The 19,125-nt window shown below is 41.0% G+C and overlaps 1 protein-coding gene across 1 annotated transcript; it reads left to right on the forward strand.

Moving 5' to 3' along the window:
* The first annotated feature begins 6,352 nt into the window (after window positions 1-6,352).
* Window positions 6,353-18,738, forward strand: COA7 (cytochrome c oxidase assembly factor 7). Its single transcript, XM_081054653.1, has 3 exons — window positions 6,353-6,496; window positions 9,335-9,475; window positions 17,003-18,738. Exons 1-3 carry the CDS (start codon window positions 6,391-6,393, stop codon window positions 17,449-17,451), a joined length of 696 nt encoding a protein of 231 aa, XP_080910779.1. The 5' UTR covers window positions 6,353-6,390; the 3' UTR covers window positions 17,452-18,738.
* The last annotated feature ends 387 nt before the right edge of the window (window positions 18,739-19,125 follow it).

Raw genomic sequence — 19,125 nt, forward strand, 5'->3', positions numbered from 1 at the left:
CTCTCTGGACCCCAGTCCTCTTCTTAATAAAGCAGGGGACAACTACCCTCCCCCACCCCCAGCTTGAAGCACAGCCTAGGAGCCTCAAAGACAGTTAGAGAAGTGGAGATGCGTTGAATCCTGTTTCTGATTGCTTTGGGATGGCTTGAGGCCATGCAGGTCATGCGGGGACTACGTGATGTGCAATCACGCTGCTGAAACGCGAGTCTGAGCAGGGCTGGCACCTGTCATGGATTTTCCCTTTTTTCCTTGGGAGGGATACAGGGAGGGAGGGCAGCATGCTATGCAGGGCACGGGCTTGGAGGATTGGCCACAGTAGGAAGGGCAGGGAGCCTCCACAACTAACCGACCCAATGCTGAGGTTTCCCAGGGGACCTGCAGAGGACAGAGAACTGATGCCCCCTCCCCCCGCCCCCCCGGAGTAACCCCGGGAAAGCCAGTTCATCCCTTTTGCCAACCTCAGCTGCACTGGCCGCTGAGGACCGCCAGCTCAGCCTAGATTCGAGCACCAATCCTTGGCCTTCAAAGTAACCTCACAGCAAACGTGATTGGTCTTGTCTTTCTGCCCTGGGCGGATCCTGTCAGCTCACTGGTGCGTCACCTTTCGGGGAGGCTTGGCAGGCTGTGTGATCTTCAAGAAATCACTTTACTTCTCTGAACCTCGTTTATAAAATGGAAATATTAATAGCTATTCTGAAATGACCCATTAAACAGTGAACATGTCTAGGGAAATCATGTCTGTAAAAAATCAGACACTGGAAGTCCCTTGTACCTATTCCCTCTCTCCTTCCCAGTCTATAGTTAACTGTTAACAGTTCAGTCTATTTTCCCTCTGTTTTTTTTTTTCTATGACTATACAAAAGGTTACTTTTTTAAACAGAAAGCCATTGTTATACTATACAACTTTTTTTAATTAACAATGCATTTGCACATTTTTTAATGTTGACACGAATAAACCTATTTCATTCTTTTTAATATCTACATTGTATTCAAATCCTTTATTCTTGGAATTTGTTGTTTCTATTATAATAACAGCAGCAGCAACAACAATAAAAACTGCAACCAATATTTATTCATGTAAGAATTTCTGAAAGATACATTCTTGGAAGTTGAATTTCTAGGTCAAAAATATAACCACATTTGAATGACATCAAAAGTACAGGCAACAAAACCAAAAATAAATACATGGGATACATCAAACTAAAAAGCATCTGCACAGCAAAGGAAACAACACAATGAAAAGATAACCTATGGAATTGAAGGAAGTGTTTGCAAACCAGATATCTGATAAATGGTTAATCTCCAGGATATGTGGGGAGCTCCTACAACTCAATAGTAAAAAACTAATAACCTGATTTTTAAATGAGCTAGAGACTTGAATGGACATTTCTCCAAAGAAGATGTACAAATGGCCAACGTGTCTATGAAAAAAATGCTCAAAGTCACTAATCATCAAGGAAATGCAAATCAGAAGCACAATGAAATAATACCTCACTCTTGTCCAGATGGCTATTATCAAAAAATCAAAAGACAACAAGTGTTGTCGAGGCTATGGAGAAATTAGAATTCTTGCACACTGTTGATGGGAATACAAAATGGTGCACTATGGAAAACAGTATGGAGAGTCCTCAAAAAATTAAAAATAGAATCACCATATGATCCAGCAGTCTCACTTCTGGGTATTTATCCCAAAGAATTGAAATCAGCATCTTCAAGAGATATTAGCATCCCCAAGTTCATTGCAGCACTATTCACAGTAAATAAGATGTGGAAACAATCTACATGTCCACTGACAGATGAATAAAGAAAATGTGGTATATACATACAATAGAATACTACTCAGCCCTAAAAAAAGAAGATTCTGCAGTATGCTACAACGTGGACGAACCTTGAGGACATTCGCTAAGAGAAATGAGCCAGTCATAGAAAGACAAATACTGCTTAATTTCACTTATAAGAGGTCTCTAAAATAGTCAAATTCATAGAATCAAAGAGTGGAATGGTGGTTGCCAGGGGGTGGAGGGAGGATAAATGGGGAGTTAATAATCAAGGGGGTGAGATTTAGATAAGTAAGATGAATAAACTCTAGAAATCTGCTGTACAACTCTACATTGGTTAATTCTATCCTGGTTATATTCAAGAATAATATATTGTACACTTAACAATTTTTAACAGTGTAGATATGTTAAGTATATTCAAGAATAATATATTGTACACTTAACAATTTGTTAACAGTGTAGATATGTTAAGTGTTCTTACCAAAATAAAATAAAATTCAAATACACAAAAATATAAAGTGGCTGCATCATTTTGCATTCCAACCAGAAATGCATAGCGTTTCAGTTTTTTTCCATCCTCATCAACACTTGGTGTTGTTGATTACAGCAATTCTAGTAGTTGTGTAGTGGTATCTCATTGTGGAATTTTCTTTGCATTTCCCTATGCTGGGTGTCTTTTTGTGTGTTTACATTTTGACCATTTTTTAAAACATTATCTTCTTATCGTTGAGTTGTAGGAAGTCTCTGTATGTTCTATATACAAGCCCATTGTGGGGTAGATAATTTGCAAATATTTCTCCCGCCCCCCAAAAAATATATAAACACATATTTCAAACGTTAATAATATTACCAAACTGCTCTCCAAAGAGGAAGTTTCAGTCTATATTCCCACCAACTGTGTATGGGAATGCTGGTTTCTCAGCATCCTCACAAACATAGGATGCCAATCTTTATTAATCCAAGAGATGAAAAAATGATATCACACTGTTTTTAATTTCCTTTCCTTTTACCATTAGGATGAACATCTCATCATGTCTATTTACCAGTGCTTTTCCTTTCCTAAGGAAAAGCTGTACTTATTGAAACCTTGCATTTTTCATTTTTGCATCCCTTAAACCATAGTCATTATTTAGCAACCAGGGAATGTTTGTTGAATGAATGAAAAGTAATGCTGTGAAGAATAAATGAGACAATGAATCTAAAGTACTAAAAAGCATAATTAGTGATCAATTAATGTTAGCTGAATCTAAGTCTGGAGTCAGGAGGGGAGTGCTATAATGCTCTTGAGTTCTTTCCTTCAGGATTCGGAATGGTTGTTGTGAACTCTAGGATTCCAAGAGGCCTGCTTTCTCCCTGTCCTCTCACTGTATATGTAAGGGTAAATGACTTAACTTCTTTGACCTTCAATTTCTCTGCAACACCATGAACAATGTCTACAAGCTGCATCATGCTTATTGAAAAGGGTTATTAGGTGAAAAACGTGAGATTAATTTACAATAAGCATATATTCAGGTACTACTTGAATAATTAAAACACACAAGTTGAAAAAGTAAATGCAAACATTTATAAGAATAGGAGGACTAAATCTACAAAGATAAGGACAGGACTAAAAAAAGAAGCTGGCTGCCTTTTTAATGACCTTAAATTTCCTTTTAAAATATGTGACTTCATAACTTGGCCCAAACTCACTTCCATCTTTTCCCCAACTCTCTATCGTCCTCTACTGCTCAGGTGTTCTCATCTCCATGCAGTTCAACTCAGCAATATGATTAAAAGAAAAGTATTATTTGTGGCCTATCCCTGACCTTAAATTATCTATATCACTCTCACCAAGCCTTGCTCTATTCTTGGCCCTGTGACCAGCACAAGGGACATAGAGCTCACAGTCTGGTGGGGGACTTAGATTTTATGCCATTATGGGCATGCAAGAAACATTTCTGGAACAGGGATAACTCTGAGCCAGGCATTCTGTTAAGCAAATTGCATACATGAACTTTTAGTTCTACTGACAGCCATCCAGGGAATTTGCATTTACAGAAGAGGAATCGGGCTTACAAATGTGATTGGTTCAAGGTCATAATTTAGTAAACATGGGGCATATATTCTGATTAAGATCTGTCTGCTCAAATAGTAACAAGTGTTGGAGAGGCTGTGGAGAAAAAGGAACTCTCATACACTGTTGGTGGGAATGCAGACTGGTGCAGCCGCTATGGAAGGCAGTGTGGAGGTTCCTCAAGAAATTACGAATAGAATTACCATACGACCCAGCAATCGCTCTCCTGGGTATCTACCCAAAAAATCTGAAAGCATTTCTCTATAGAGACACGTGTACTCCAATGTTCATTGCAGCTTTGTTTACGGTGGCCAAGACATGGAAACAACCAAAATGTCCTTCGATAGATGAATGGATAAAGAAGTTGTGGTACATATACACAATGGAATACTATTCGGCGTTAAGGAAAGATGATATAGGAGCATTTGTGACAACATGGATGGATCTTGAGAGTACAATGCTAAGTGAAACAAGTCAGACAGAAAAAGCAGAGAACCCTATGATTTCACTGATATGTGGTATATAAACCAAAAACAACAAAAGAACAAGACAAACAAATGAGAAACAAAAACTCATAGACACAGACAGTAATTTAGTGGTTACCAGAGGGTAAGGGGGTGGGGGGTGGGAGATGAGGGTAAGGGGGATCAAATATATGGTGATGGAAGGAGAACTGACTCTGGGTGGTGAACACACAATGGGATTTATAGATGATGTAATACAGAATTGTACACCTGAAATCTATGTAAATTTACTAACAATTGTCACCCCAATAAATTTAATTAAAAAAAAAAAAAAGATCTGTCTGCTCTCCAAAGCCAGTGCTTTCCTATTACATTATACCAGAATAAACCAAATGGTGTGGGATACTGAAGTGAAAGCATTTAAATCTACTTTTGGATTGTATGATATTGCACCTGAGAAGACTTTACAGCAGAGAGGATCTCTGATTTGGGCAAAGAAGGGTAGTCCAGGCATCAAGAGCAGCAGTAAACAGGTCCACAAACCTGGGACCTATTCAGAGAACAGAAGGTTGGGTGCGGTATGAGGGAACAGAGGCAGAAGACAAGGCTAGAATCAGATTGTACAGGGCCTTGGGAAAGTCAGGCTAAGGAAGATCGGCTCAAAAGCAATGGTCAGGACTTCCCTACCTGGGGCATGTGTAGTAGGAATCTCCAAAGGTGATCAGGGGTATGAGAAACCACAGGTAAATGTGGCTTATCATCTGGAATTTCAATTTCACTCAAAGGCTTGGAGAAAAGGCAATCTTGTGTTTTCCTATGAAAGATGTATTATGGAATATAATGTAAAATCATATGAATTTAAAAAATAAAAATGGGATTTCAAAGATATTTCCCAGTTGCAGTAAGCTGCTCCCCAATGAGGAAGTGTTTGGAAGTAGTCTATTTAGAGTCAACTAATATTAATTGATCACTGATACCATTAGGGATAGGTTAATTGTGGAGTCATTTGGGGAGCATTGCTATAGGTACTGGGAAACCATGGATTGAACTCCACTGAGGGCTCTAGACTAGGGCTGGCTGGAACGCAAAGATGAGTAGGAAGTGGCTGTCTTTGGAGAGCTTTCAGTCTAGGCTTTATGGAGCTGATGATTCTGAGCAGAACAAATGTAAAAAAAAAAAAACACAGGTAAAGTTCCTTTCCTCTCCCCCATCTCCTTGACACATTCCTCTTGTACCTCATTCATTCTTTTATTCAAAAAGTATTTGCTGCACAACTCTCTCACTTCCTGTGTGACCTCGGACAAGCTATTGTAATGAAAATATAATACCTACCCCACAGTATCACAGTGAGTGTCACAGTGAGAATTATATGAGAATTTACATAATGCTCTTAGAATGGCATCTGGAACAAAGTTCAGACTTTTTTCTACACCCTCTACAGCTTGTGTTTCAGTCATCATCTCCCACAGCCATCCATTCCTTAGGTCATTCATGTTGGGGGCAGGGGATGGGTCTGGGAAGAACATAGAGATGAACCAGACTTCTCCCTGCACTTGTACAGATTTAGGAGTATTGGTTCGTCCAATTACATCTGGCACATAATCGGTGCTCAAAATGTTTGCTGAATGAATAAGTAAATGTCTTCCTCCTAAACTGCAAGCGCTTTAAAGGCAGGGATCATACTTCCTAGCTGTGGAAGCACTAGAACCAAGCACTTGGTGAGGCACACGATTGGCGCTTAGGGAATACAGAACTAACGAAAGAATGGACAGATGAAGGGATAAAAGACAGCAGGCAGAAAATAATTTAAGGCACAAAGCTGGCACAGATAAAATGCTGCAGAAAGACCGCCATCAGTCTTAGGAATGGGCTGACCAGAGGAAGACACTTGACTGCCAAAGACTTGAACAGCGTGAGAACCGAGGGGAAGCCCAGGTTCACGCAGCCGGGCTTTGGAGAAGGAGGCGGGGGAGCGCAGACCTCGGCGGCACGCCCCGCCCAGGCCCCGCCCAGGCCCCGCCCCTCCCCGGCTCACGTGACCGTGAAGCCCCAGTGCTGCGCGGCCTGGGTAATCACTGCCGGACGAGCCAGAGCCATGGCGGGCGTGGTGGACTTCCAGGACGAGGAGCAGGTGAAGTCGTTTCTGGAGAACATGGAAGTGGAATGCAACTATCAGTGCTACCGCGAGAAGGACCCGGACGGTGAGCGCGGCCGGCGCGGACTGGGACACTTGGGTGCATAGAGCAGGGGAGGGGGCCGACGGCTCACGTGAGCGACCTCTGAGGAAATCGGGAAGGGGTCACGGGTCGGGGACACGTCGGGCCGGGGTCTGTGGGACACTGACAACCTTGTGTGTATTGGAGAGGGGCGGGGTGGGACTAATGAGGGCTTGTCAGGTTCGCCCAGGGGGAATGCTCCGCCAGCCTGAGCCTGGAGGCCGCGCCGGGATTGGGCACGTGGGGTAGAGGAACTGGGGATACGTCAATGAACAGATAAAATTCCCTGGCCTCGTGGAGCTTTCATTTTAGTAGGGGGAACTGGACGATAAACATGAGGACGTACATGAAATAGTGTGTTAGAAAGTAATTGCAATGGGAAAAAGAACTGACTGAGCAGTGTCAGGAGTTCAGGAGGGCAATTTTGAATGGAGTGGTCGGGGGGAATCATTGAGAAAGGGGCATTTGAACAGAGCCTTGAAGAAGGTAAGTGAGAGCTGTGCCAGGCAGATACCTCAGTTAGTGGAAAGGCATGCATGTGCCCTGCGTGTTCTGGGAAGATTGAGTTGACTTGAGGGTGTGGGTGGGTGGTGGTTTTTCATAAGGGGCCACCCAGAGCAGCCAGTACCTTTGGGGTGGTTTTCTTCTTCCTACTTTACTTTTACAGAGGGGGAAAAGGGGCACGTGCCCTGCCTTCTAATAGCTTGCAGTCTAGTTTCCAGAACATACTATAGCTATTTCTTGTTGCTAACCAACTACAGAGTTGTTCTGTAGTTTGATGGCTTAAAAAGAACCTAGGGTTGTTCTTTGAGGCTGGTCTATGTCCTAAGTTGAGAGAGAATTCACAGGAATTGGAGCCACTGAGGAGCAGGATGGTTGGAAAAGATTTCTGGGGCTGGTCAAGAGGAACAGGCAAGTGTTGATTAAATGGAGGAGAGGTTGGGAGAACAAAGTACTGTCTGTCTTTTGGAAGGTTGAAGTTAGGATGTAGTCAGAAATAAGATTGAAGAGGGAGCCTGGGCCACAGTACGTCAGGCTGTATTGAATGCCAGGATAAGTAATTTAGACTATTCTGTAGGCAACAGAGAGCCACACATGTTCCTGAGGAGAGAGTTCTTGGTAGTGTATTCTGGAGAATATACCGAGCAGTGGCGTGGAGAAGAATGGGCATTATAAGACGGACTGGCTGCGGCACTTTAGAAGAAGAGCCTATGAGGAGGCCATAGTGTAGTTATGTAGCTACTGGTATAGTAGTTTCCTTCAAAGTCATCATAATCTCTCATCTGGATTACTGAAATAGCCTTCTAACCTGTCTTCTCTGTTTGCATCCTCATTCCCTTAAAATCTGTTCTTTCCTCATTTATTAGATTTTTAAATAACGAAAATAACACGTTTGCTGTTATCAGTGCTGTTATCAGTCTTCCCCTGGTTAAGTATATTTAACTTCCTCCATATTCATCCAGGTGTATACAAACACATATTTTAGAGGAACCCTTTAAAAATACAAATGTAATCCTATCAATTCCCATCTTAAAACCCTCCAGTGGTTTGCTATTGACTTGGAGTAAAATCCTAACTCCTTCCTATGCTATCTGGTCCTTCCCTTCCTCGCCTCATTTCCTGCCCCTTTCCTCCTTGATCCAGCCACATACCTTATTTATGCCAAGGTTATTCCCTCTTTTAGGCCTTTTTGTTTACTGTTCCTTATGCCTGGGACTTTCTGCACCCTTCCCATTTCATTGTCTTTAAATACATTGTTTCTTCTTTTTTTTTAAGATACAATATTTTATTTTATTTATTTTATTTTTTAAGGAGGGCGCAGCTCACAGTGACCCATGCGGGGATCAAACTGGCAACCTCGGTGTTATTAGCACCATGCTCTAACCAACTGAGATAACCGGCCACCCCCAATACCTCGTTTATTCTTATTATCCACATCTCAACTCAGACATCACAGTCCTTAGTGAGGCCCTCCGGGATTGTCCAATCTGTGTGAACCATTCCCCCAATGCACAACGAACTATCTTATCATCCTGTTTTATTTCAGTCATAGCATTTATTGCTATTTGAATATATCTTGTTCACCTATTTACTTATTTATTGTGTTTCCTCCTCTAGAATGTAATTTTTAGGAGGGCGGGTGACTGTATTCCTAGCATCTGAAGCAGTGTTTGGTACATAAGTGAACACAGATGCTCAAATATTTGTTGAATGAAATGAATGAGAGATGGGTATTATTGGGGATGAAAAAGAAGGGACAGAGGGGAGAGAGATGTTAAGGAAAGGCTCATTGGGACTAGAGACTGCCAAGGAAAGAAAGTGTATTTCCAGCCCCTTTGGTAGCTGCTGTTTCTACTCTTGTCTTCAGGCTTCACATTCCCGACCTGGCTGAGGAATAAGATAGAGTCATCGAAACATCCCTGTTTCCAAAGACTGGCACATGGGCCCTTTTGGTTTTCTGTGTTTTACTGCTGAACTTTCTGAGAAGTTCCAAAGGTAGCAGAGTTTCAATCCTGGAAGTCCCTGAGTTTGGGGCCTGGCTGACAGGAAGCAGAAGGCCTGGTGAGTGGAAGAATCAGTGCAAGGACCAAGGTCTCCCCAGTCTGTAGATTGCTCCGTCCTTGCCTAACAGCAGACACTGCCCTTTGTAAGAATGGCTGAACGCCACCTGCATTCTTTGTGCTAAGGTTCCCCTGTCGTACCTAAGGAGGACAGAGGCTGGTCCTAAATGAAAGACACATAATGGCCTGCCACGCCTGAATCCTCCCCACTCCTGAGCAGCAGCTCCAGACATGAAGAACAGTTCTTGCCCTCTTCTCACAGGTTGTTATCGTCTGGTGGACTATTTGGAAGGGATCCAGAAGAATTTTGATGAGGCTGCCAAGGTGTTGAAGTTCAACTGTGAAGACAACAAACACAGTGATAGCTGCTACAAACTGGGGGCCTATTATGTGACCGGAAAAGGTAAGGAAGGGCCTGTTGTCTTTGGTCTTTGTCATGAACAGTAGTGCTGGCACCATATCCTGAGCCTTTTATTGAGCCCTCTGCAGAAGGGTCCTCATAGGCATTGGGGAAGCACACTGTAGGAAGATTTTGAGACAAGTTCAACAGACTGACAAAGGAAATGGCACAACTTTCAAGTTAGGCAGACCTTAGGGAATATTATTTGTGTAAGTAGTAGGACCTTGAGCCAGTCACTTTACTTCTATGTCACGATTATCACCTGTAAAATGGAGAAAAAAATAGCACTTGCTTCACAGGGTTGTGAGAATTAAATAGGATAATGTAGGTAAAGACATTAGCATGGAAGGAAGGATCAATAATGATCAATTCCCTTCCATCTATCTTTTTACCTCTTGCCCTAAATGTGGTTATCACTGGAGTAGTGTTTAAGTGCTAGGTAGCAAATTATCCCAACAAACTTATTTTTACCCCCCTTTCTTCTGTCTCCCCCACCCCAACTCCAGTTCAAGCTGTTGTTTCTCAGTCTAGTTGTGTAGGACACAGCTCCTGGGCCCTCCCTTCCCCCCCCACCCCCCACCCCCACCCCCTACCCCCACCCCCCCGGCTGAGGCAGTCGGTCGCTAACCTCTGGCAGGGCACAGCTCACTGGCCCACAATTCCCATGTGGGAATTGAACTGGCGACCCTGGCATTAGGAGCACAGAGCTCCAACCACCTGAGCTACCAGGCGGCCCCTCCAACGAACTTACTATTTCATATACTTTCTTAGGCATAGTTGTGTTTCTCAGGGTCTCTCATAAGGTTGCAGTCGAAACATTAGCCATGGAGTTAGGGCTGCAGACATTTGAGGGCTTGACTGAAGTAGGAGTTTCCGTTTCTAAGATGGCTCACTCATGTGGCTGTTGGTAAAGCCATCTGTTCCTTGTCATCTGTTATCAGGAAACTTCAGTTCCTTGTGACATGGATCTCTCCATGGGCTACTTGTGTATCCTTATGCCAAGGCACCTGTCCTTCTCCAGAGTGAGTGATCCGAGAGAGGACAAGATGGAATCCTCAGTGTCTTTTATGACCTACCCTTGGACATCAGACATTTTTCATTTCCATCACAATTCTATTTATTAGAAGTGAGTCAGTAAGTATAGTCCACACTAGGGGAGAGAAATAAAGAACCCCTTGAAGGCAGAAATATCAAAGAATTTACAGTCATATTTTAAAACCACCACAAATAGGATGATGACCTTTCACAGCCGGCTTTTTTTTTTTTTTTTCCCCACTAGATCATGAGTTTTTTGAGGATGTTGTGATTCATTCATCCCTTGTCCCCAGGGCCCAGCCAAGCCTGGTTAGAAAGATGTTCACTAAAAGTTTGATGAAGAAAATGTCTTTTTTATTCTCTGGAGCTATGAGGATTATTTCTGCTTTCACGTGGGACATTGGGGGGCTCTGGTAGTCCTTGTTTTCATGAAAAGTTTAGCATCAACTGGAATATCAGTTTCTCTTACAGGAACAGAGGGGCATTTCTTTGATCTAGTAATTCTCCTAGTATCCTGGCCTAAGGAAATAACTGAAAATGCAAATAAAGATTATGTGCAAAGATACTCACCCCAGCATTATTTGTCTGGCAAATTTTTCATTAATTTATAATTTACAAGTAGCACGTAATTGCATTATGTTAATTATATTTTTAAAAGCCTGTGTGCCAACAGTAGTAGCTTAGTTAAATAAATAATGTTACTTCAGTTAAATGGAACGTTATTTAGCCCATTAAAAAGTAACGTTTCGGAATAATTTTTATTGCTATGGGAAAGCTTATGATATAATATTCAGTGAAGAAAGCAGAATTCAAAATTATATATGGTGTGAACTCAGCTTAGACCGTGTGCAGAAACAAAAATGTTCCCAGCTCTTATCTCTGGATTTGTCTCTTCATAAAGTTTTGGGTTCCTTTTGTCTTCATACCATATTTTGCTATATTTTCCACAAAGACTTTGAGTTTCTTATTGAATTAGGGAAAACAAAGGCTGTGAAATTATTTTCCCTTCTTTTATACAAACTTATGTGATTAGTGATTGTGCCCTGAGACTTTTTTATTTTGCTTAAGAGCTCCTTTGTTGAGCAGACTTTTAGTATTTACTATCTACAGTGAAACAGAGAATTAGATGAGGACCAGTGAGGGGGAAGAAATATTTATACTAATACCTGTTACACTTGGGAGAGCTCAATAAGCATCTTCAGAGAGAGACATGTAAAGTACTGTGGGGGTTCAGTGCTGGAAGAGTATCGTCATTAGGACGTGCTGCCATAAAAGAGGAGGCATTGAAACTGGGACAGAGCAGATTTTGTCTGGAGGTGGAATAGTTATGTCCCAGGCAGAAAGAAGGTGAGCAGGTGTGATAAAACACAGTGTTTAGAGAACAATAATTAATCCTCTGTTAAACTGATGTTCTTAAGTAAATCTCTCCAGGTGTTCAAACCAAAGTGGTCACAGAAACTCCCATTAGTAGATTTTTGCTACTCAAACTCCTTGGATTGCTGTTTAGCACTGCCATGTTGGGCCCTGCCATGTCTAAAGCCAGTACTGTTGGCTCCCCATGCCTAGTTCTGAGCCAAAGGATTTTACAGTCTTCTGGTTTTGCCCTCTGTTCCTAAAAACACATGCAGTGTCCTTTCTTGACAGACTAGTTAATAATTCCTTTTATCAAGGATAGCTTGGAGCAAGAGAAAGAGTGGGAAGCCAAAGAACACACCTTTAGTCCTGAGCACTGACTGAGCCCTGCTTTGTTAAATTGTAAAACATTCTATCAGTGTGAACAGGTCTGGTTTGTATTGGTTGCTGCAGAAGCTACTTTGGATTGCACACTTAGAGTGACCCAAGGAATGTTTTGGCTAGATGTTTTATTCTGTGAAGCAATCTAAATGTCCTATGAAAGGAAGTGGAAAGTAACTCTTATACACATCTTTTTGATGAAATATTATGCAGCAATGAAACAGATAATAAGTAGGGTTCTAACGGGGAGTGAAAAAGGTTCATGATTACAACTTAAAAACAAGCCTCAAAAGGATCAGGCTGACTCACTTGTAAATTAGCTACCTGCCAGAATAAAACTCAACAGTCTTTAAAGGAAATCAACAAAATCCAAACTGTACGAAGTATCATCATTCACAATCTCTAGCATAAAATAAGAAACTACTAAGCAGTAAAAAAACAGTCAATAGAAAAAGACCCAGGGGCCAGCCCGGTGGCTCAGGTGGTTAGAGCTCCTTGCTCCTAACTCTGAAGGCTGCCGGTTCGATTCCCACATGGGCCAGTGGGCTCTCAACCACAAGGTTGCCAGTTCAATTCCTCGAGTCCCGCAAGGGATGGTGGGCACCTTGAGCTGAGCTGCAGCTGAGCTCCCGGATGGCTCAGTTGGTTGGAGCGTGTCCTCTCAACCACAAGGTTGCCAGTTGGACTCCCGCATGGGATGGTGGGTTGCGCCCCCTGCAACTAGCAACAGCAACTGGACCTGGAGCTGAGCTGCGCCCTCCTTAAAAAAAAAGAGGATATAAATATATAATGCAAAGTTCACTGGTCAGGCTTATCAGCACGTTAGAAACTTCAAAAGAAAGTAATCAGTGAATTTGAAAGATCAATTACTTAAAGATAGGATTATTGATATTGTCTAAACAGAAACACTAAGAAAAAGGACAGAGCCTCAGCCTGTGGGGTTCGATATCCATCATTCTAGCATATGTGTATTGGAGTCCCAGAAAGAGAAGAGATTGGGGCAGAAAAAATATTTAAAGAAATAACAGCAGAAAAATTTCCAAATTTGATGAAAAATATCAGTCCACAGATCCATGAAGCTCACTGAATCCAAGCAGGATAACCAATGAAGACCACACCTAGACACTTATTACCAATTTGCTGAAAACCAAAGACAAAGAAAAAATCATAAAAACAGTCAGAGAAAATGACATTGAAGGGAACAACGGTGAGAAAACAACCACTGATTTCTCTCCAGAAACTACATAAGCCAGAAGACAAAAGAACATCTTTTTAATGCTGAAAGAAAAAAGTCAAATTTGAATTCTACTTTAGCAAAAACATCTTTAAAAATGAAGATGAAATAAATTCATTTTTAGGTAAATAAAACCTGAGAGAATGTCACTAGCAAACTTATACTACAAGAAATAAAATTGTTTGGGTTGATGGAAAATGGTAACAGATGGAAACTAGGATCCATACAAAAGAATACAGCACATTAGAAATGACATTTTCCTCATTTCTTAATGTATTTAAAAGTCTGTTTAAAGCAAAAATAATAGCAGTGTTTTGTGAGGCTTATATATAAGAGAAGTAAAACAAAAAGTAATATACATGGTAAAAAAAAGTAATATATATGGAAGTAAAACTTGATAGCAATAGTACAAAGGATGGGAATGTGGTAAATTAAAGTACACTGTTGTAAGATTCTTAACATATATGTGAAGTGGTATAATATTAATTCATGGCAGATTGTGATAAGGATATATATTATAATCACTAGATAAACCACTGGAAAAAGAAATAGAACTAAAAAGCGAATGATGAGAATGAAATGGACTTAGAAATATGCAATTTAAAACGCAAAAGAAGAAAGGAGCAAAGAACATTTGGGACAAGTGGGAAACAAGATTGTAGACTTAAACCCAATGTATCGATAATTGCATTAAATGAAAGTAAACAGGTAAAAAGGCCGAGAATGTCAGGCTGGGTATAAAAGAAAGACCTAGCAATGTACTATTTAAATATAAAGGTGAGAGGAATACATTATTAAAGTTGAAAGAACTCAGGGATATAGAATCTATGAGCTTTTCTTTTTTCTTATTTTTTTTAATTAGTTTCAGGTGTACAAAACAATGTACTAGTTAGACATTTATACCCCTCACAAAGTGATAACCCCCCTCCCCCAATCTACTACTCTGACATCGTATATAGCCGTTACAGTTCCACTGACTATTCCTTAATGCTGTACTCCACATCCTGTGATTATATATATATATTAACTTATAGTTGACATTCATTATTATTCAGCTTCAGCTTTGGGTGTACAGTGCAGTGGTCAGGCACCTACACCGTCCATGAAGTGGTCTCCCTAATAAGAGAAGTGCCCTTCGGATACCCTATAAAATCTTTACATTATTGATTATATTCCCCAAACTGTCTTTCGTATCCTTGTGGCAATCCTGTGGTTACCAACTGAGCTTTCTAATCCTCTCACCTTCTCCCTCATCCCCACCCCCCCACCTATCTAGCAACCCTCAGTTTTTCCTCTATATCTGAGACTGTTTCTGATAGTTTGTTCATTTGTTCAGCTCTTTAGATTCCACATATAAGTGAGATATATGGTATTTGTCTTTCTCCGTCTGACTTATTTCACTTAGCATAATGTTCTCTAGGTCCATCCATATCGTTGCAAATGGTAAGATTTCATTCTTCTTTATGGTCGAGTAGTACTCCATTGTGTAAATGTACCACAATTTCCTAATCCAGTCACCTACCGATGGGCATTTCGGTTGTTTCCATGTCCTGGCCATTGTGTATAGTGCTGCAATAAACATAGGGGTGCATCAATTTTTTCGAATTAGTGTTTTGGATTTCTCTGGATATATACCTAAGAGTGGAATTGCTGGGTCATGAGGTAGTTCCATTTCCAGTTGTTTGAGATACCTCCATCTATGTGCTTTTCTAGAAAAACCTATCTGATAACCAATAAAGAAATGAATCAAGAGGAATAATTCAGGAATGGAGACACTCTTATGGAAAGACCAGTGGTGAGCAGAATCCATTTAGAATGAATATGGGACTACGTAGGTTTACCGAATAGAATGTAAATAATATAAACCTTTATGACATACAAACACTGTGCATTTGCTGAGTACTTATTCTCTTCCATGCTCTTTGTAAGAATGCATTTAAGCTTCCCACATATGAAGTAGATACTGTTATCCTTATTTTACGCATGAGGAAGGCTGAGGCTTGTTGATGTTAAATAACATGCTAAGGTCACACAGCTGACAACTAATGGAGCTGGGACGGGAGCCTAGGTTTTCTGGCTACAGAGCCTGGGCTTCGTTAACCACTGTGCTCTTTCCCGAAGCTGCAGTAACATAACCTCCCAAAAGTACAACGTGGGAGAGGAGAGATGGGAGGAAGTATGAGATGCCAGTATCCTCACATTTTCTCGTTGTGACTCAATACTGTCAGAAATTTAGTTGAAAAATAAAAACAATGACTCTGACCTTTTAATATTTTTAATAATATCTTTGTAACTCTAGGGGCCCATTTAGGAAATTTCTCTAGTGAAGAAATATTCGTTTGAAGTTCAACAACTTCTTCAGTTTCATTTCAGTTTGGGTTTCTTTCCATAAATTCAAGTAAAATCAAAGTTAGTTTTTAAATTTACAAATAGCATGTGTAATCCAGTTTTTCAAAGCACTTCTATCTTGCTGTCGATTCAGCCAGCCAGTATTTAATCTGAACACATACTACAAAGGTGACTGGAATGGTGTTCTTTGAATGAGAGCAATGGTTATTTCTAGGTGGTGTATTTGGGATGATTTCTTTCTTTAAAAAATAATGTTAAGAGGTAGTTAAAATGTTTATATTTTTTGAGAATGGGTGATGGTACATGTGGATTTGAAATTTTCCATTAAAAAAAAAAACGAACTAAAGAAAAAAATTGAACCCTGCAACTATCTCTGCTTAAAATGACCTATTAGCAGTTTCCCATTTACTGCTCCTAGGATTAAGTACAGGGTCCTTAATAAGATCCACCAGACCCTGCGTGATCTGACCCCTGCCTGCCTCCCCAGCCTCCCTTCCCCAGTGATTTCCATGTTCTATCCACATGGGCTCCTTTTTGTGTCTTATTCCTGCTACCTGGAACAGTTTTGCCTGGAACAACCCATATTTTCTTTTCCTTCTTTTTTCCATTATTTCACAACTCAAATGTCACTTTTTTGGGGAAGCTTTCCTTGACCTCACCCCCTCGTCTAGGACACCCCGTAGTGTATGATGCATTCTCATAGCACCCTGTACTTTTCCTCCATACGCTTGTCACACTTACACATTTATTTGTGTAGTTGTTTAATGTCTCTCTCGTTAGACCGTAAGATCCACAGGCAGGGACAATGTCTGTTCCCCAGAACTTAACACGGTAGTTGGCAAATAATATACATTCAGTATATATTTAAATTAACATTTAACAAAGTTCTAAGAAGATGCCATGTTCTCTCTGTAACCCCATAAAGTAGCTATTATTATCATTTCTACTTTTTGCTTCCTTTACCTATTTGGGCTGCCTCATAAGATCTCCTTTGAACAAGATTCCACGGCTAAAAAACCTGGAAGGTCAGTGCACTATACCAAGTCACCTTCCTTTCATGCTGCCTTGGCTCAAGGTCTATGAACTTTATTTAGGAATTGTTCCCTAACTTTGGCTTGAGACAGTCAGGTTTTGTCCTGGCTTGGGTTTACTTTTTTCTTCCCTTTCCTTCCTCTCAGGTGGACTGACCCGGGACCTGAAAGCTGCCTCCAGCTGCTTTCTGATGGCGTGTGAGAAGCCTGGAAAGAAGTCTGTGGAGGCATGTCACAATGTTGGTCTCCTGGCACATGATGGACAGGTCAACGACGATGGCCAGCCCGATCTAGGGAAGGCCAGAGACTATTACACAAGGGCCTGCGATGGCAGCTATGCCTCTAGCTGCTTCAACCTCAGTGCCATGTTCCTGCAGGGTGCCCCTGGCTTTCCCAAGGACATGGGCCTGGCATGCAAATACTCGATGAAAGCCTGTGACCTGGGCCATGTCTGGGCCTGTGCCAACGCTAGCCGCATGTACAAGGTGGGGGATGGTGTCGATAAGGATGAAGCCAAGGCCGAGGTGCTAAAAAGTCGGGCCCTGCAGCTGCATAAAGAACAGCAGAAAAATGTCCAGCCTTTAATGTTTGGGTAGTGTGACCCACCCTCGCGGGCAACAGCTTGAGGCTGGCACCTCGTATTTCTGATGGAGTCCTTGGAGGCCAACCTGCTGGAGCAGGAAGACTTGGGACTTAATGTCAGTAGCTCTGGTTACGTAGACCCATTGCCTCAGAGAGTCACCTACTGGATGTAGCCTGACGTGTTTATTTATTCCTTTAACTGGTATGTTCTGTGAAGATACTCACATGAATGGGGTCTTAGTTCTCACACTCTTGTACCTCTGTGATAAACTGATCTAGAGAGACCTAGAAATTTTGGGGACTGGGGAGGAGAGACAAAGAGCAGGAATTTGGAAAACATAGCAGCCACAGAGCCTGAAGGAATCAGACATTATATTATCATCATGATCATGATTATTTTAGTTCGGAGGGTTTGAAAATCAGAAAGTGTCTTGATCTACATAATAGAGGGCTTAAGGATCTAAGAACAGCGAAATAGTCACGACTGCCACCCTCTGACTTATGTAATCATTGGTGTGGGCTCCCTTTTTGCCGTTAGAGTCACATTTTTCAATATATTTCATAGAGATTGGGAAGGGTAAAGGTTGTTATGGTGGAGGGTAGCTAAAGAGGATGAAGTATAAGCCCTCCTTTAGTGGAGACATTCAGAGTTAAAATTAGCACCCCCAGTCCACTCACCTGGTACGCTTATCACGCACAGGAAACAGATTATTCCCAAGGCAACTTCAGGTAGGGATTTATAAGCAGTATGTTTTGTGACACATTTTGTCCCTCAGAACTGAAACTTTTTAACTGTCCATGTGAATAAACTATTTTGATTGATTAGTAGTTTTGTTATTAGTGTTCTCTCCAGATTTCCTGACTGGGGTAGAGATTATGTTCTTGTGGTTGTGCCTTTTCTTTTAAGAACGTTTGCTGTTTTTCTATTATCTTCTTAACTTGTCACTAGGGGGCAAGCTTGTCATTTTCCTGCTGATCACAGGACCATTATTTCAATCACCACCTACAGTTTGGGCTTCCACTTTTGCAGCTGTTCTAGAAGGGTTGCTTGCTGTGTGGATGAAAGTTTGTAAGCATAGCCTGTCCGCTTCTTAAGTTGATGGAGGAGAGGGACTTTCCCAAGAAAAGAGGTTTCAAAAAGTGAGTTTAAAAAATGTAAAGTAGCTTTTGCTGTAGTTCAAATAAACTCTGTAGGCCAACAAGCATATGAAAAGTTGCTCAACATCACTAGTCATTAGGGAAATGTAAATCAAAACCACAATGAGATAATTACCTTACACCTTTCTGGATGGCTATTAACCAAAAAAAAAAAAAAAAAGTGTTGGAGAGGATGTGGAGAAACGAAGCCTTATTCATTATTGGTGGGTATGTGAAATGGTGCGTCACTATGAAAAACAATATGGTGGTTCCTCAAAATATTAAATACAGAATTACCATATGATCCAGCAATTCCAATTCTGAGTACATATTCAAGAGAATGGATAGCAGGGTCTCAAAGAAACATTTGTACACCCATGTTCATAGCAGCAATCACAATAGCCAAAATATACAATGGAATGTTATTCAGCCTTAAAAAAAAGGAAATTCTGATAAACGCTATAACATGGATGAACCTTGAAGACACGTTAAGTGAAACATAAGCCAGTCACAAAAAGACAAAACACTATACATATTTTTAAAATGCTGTA

Source organism: Rhinolophus hipposideros (genome assembly GCF_964194185.1).
Source record: "Rhinolophus hipposideros genome assembly, chromosome: 8".
NCBI classification, from domain to species: domain Eukaryota; kingdom Metazoa; phylum Chordata; class Mammalia; order Chiroptera; family Rhinolophidae; genus Rhinolophus; species Rhinolophus hipposideros.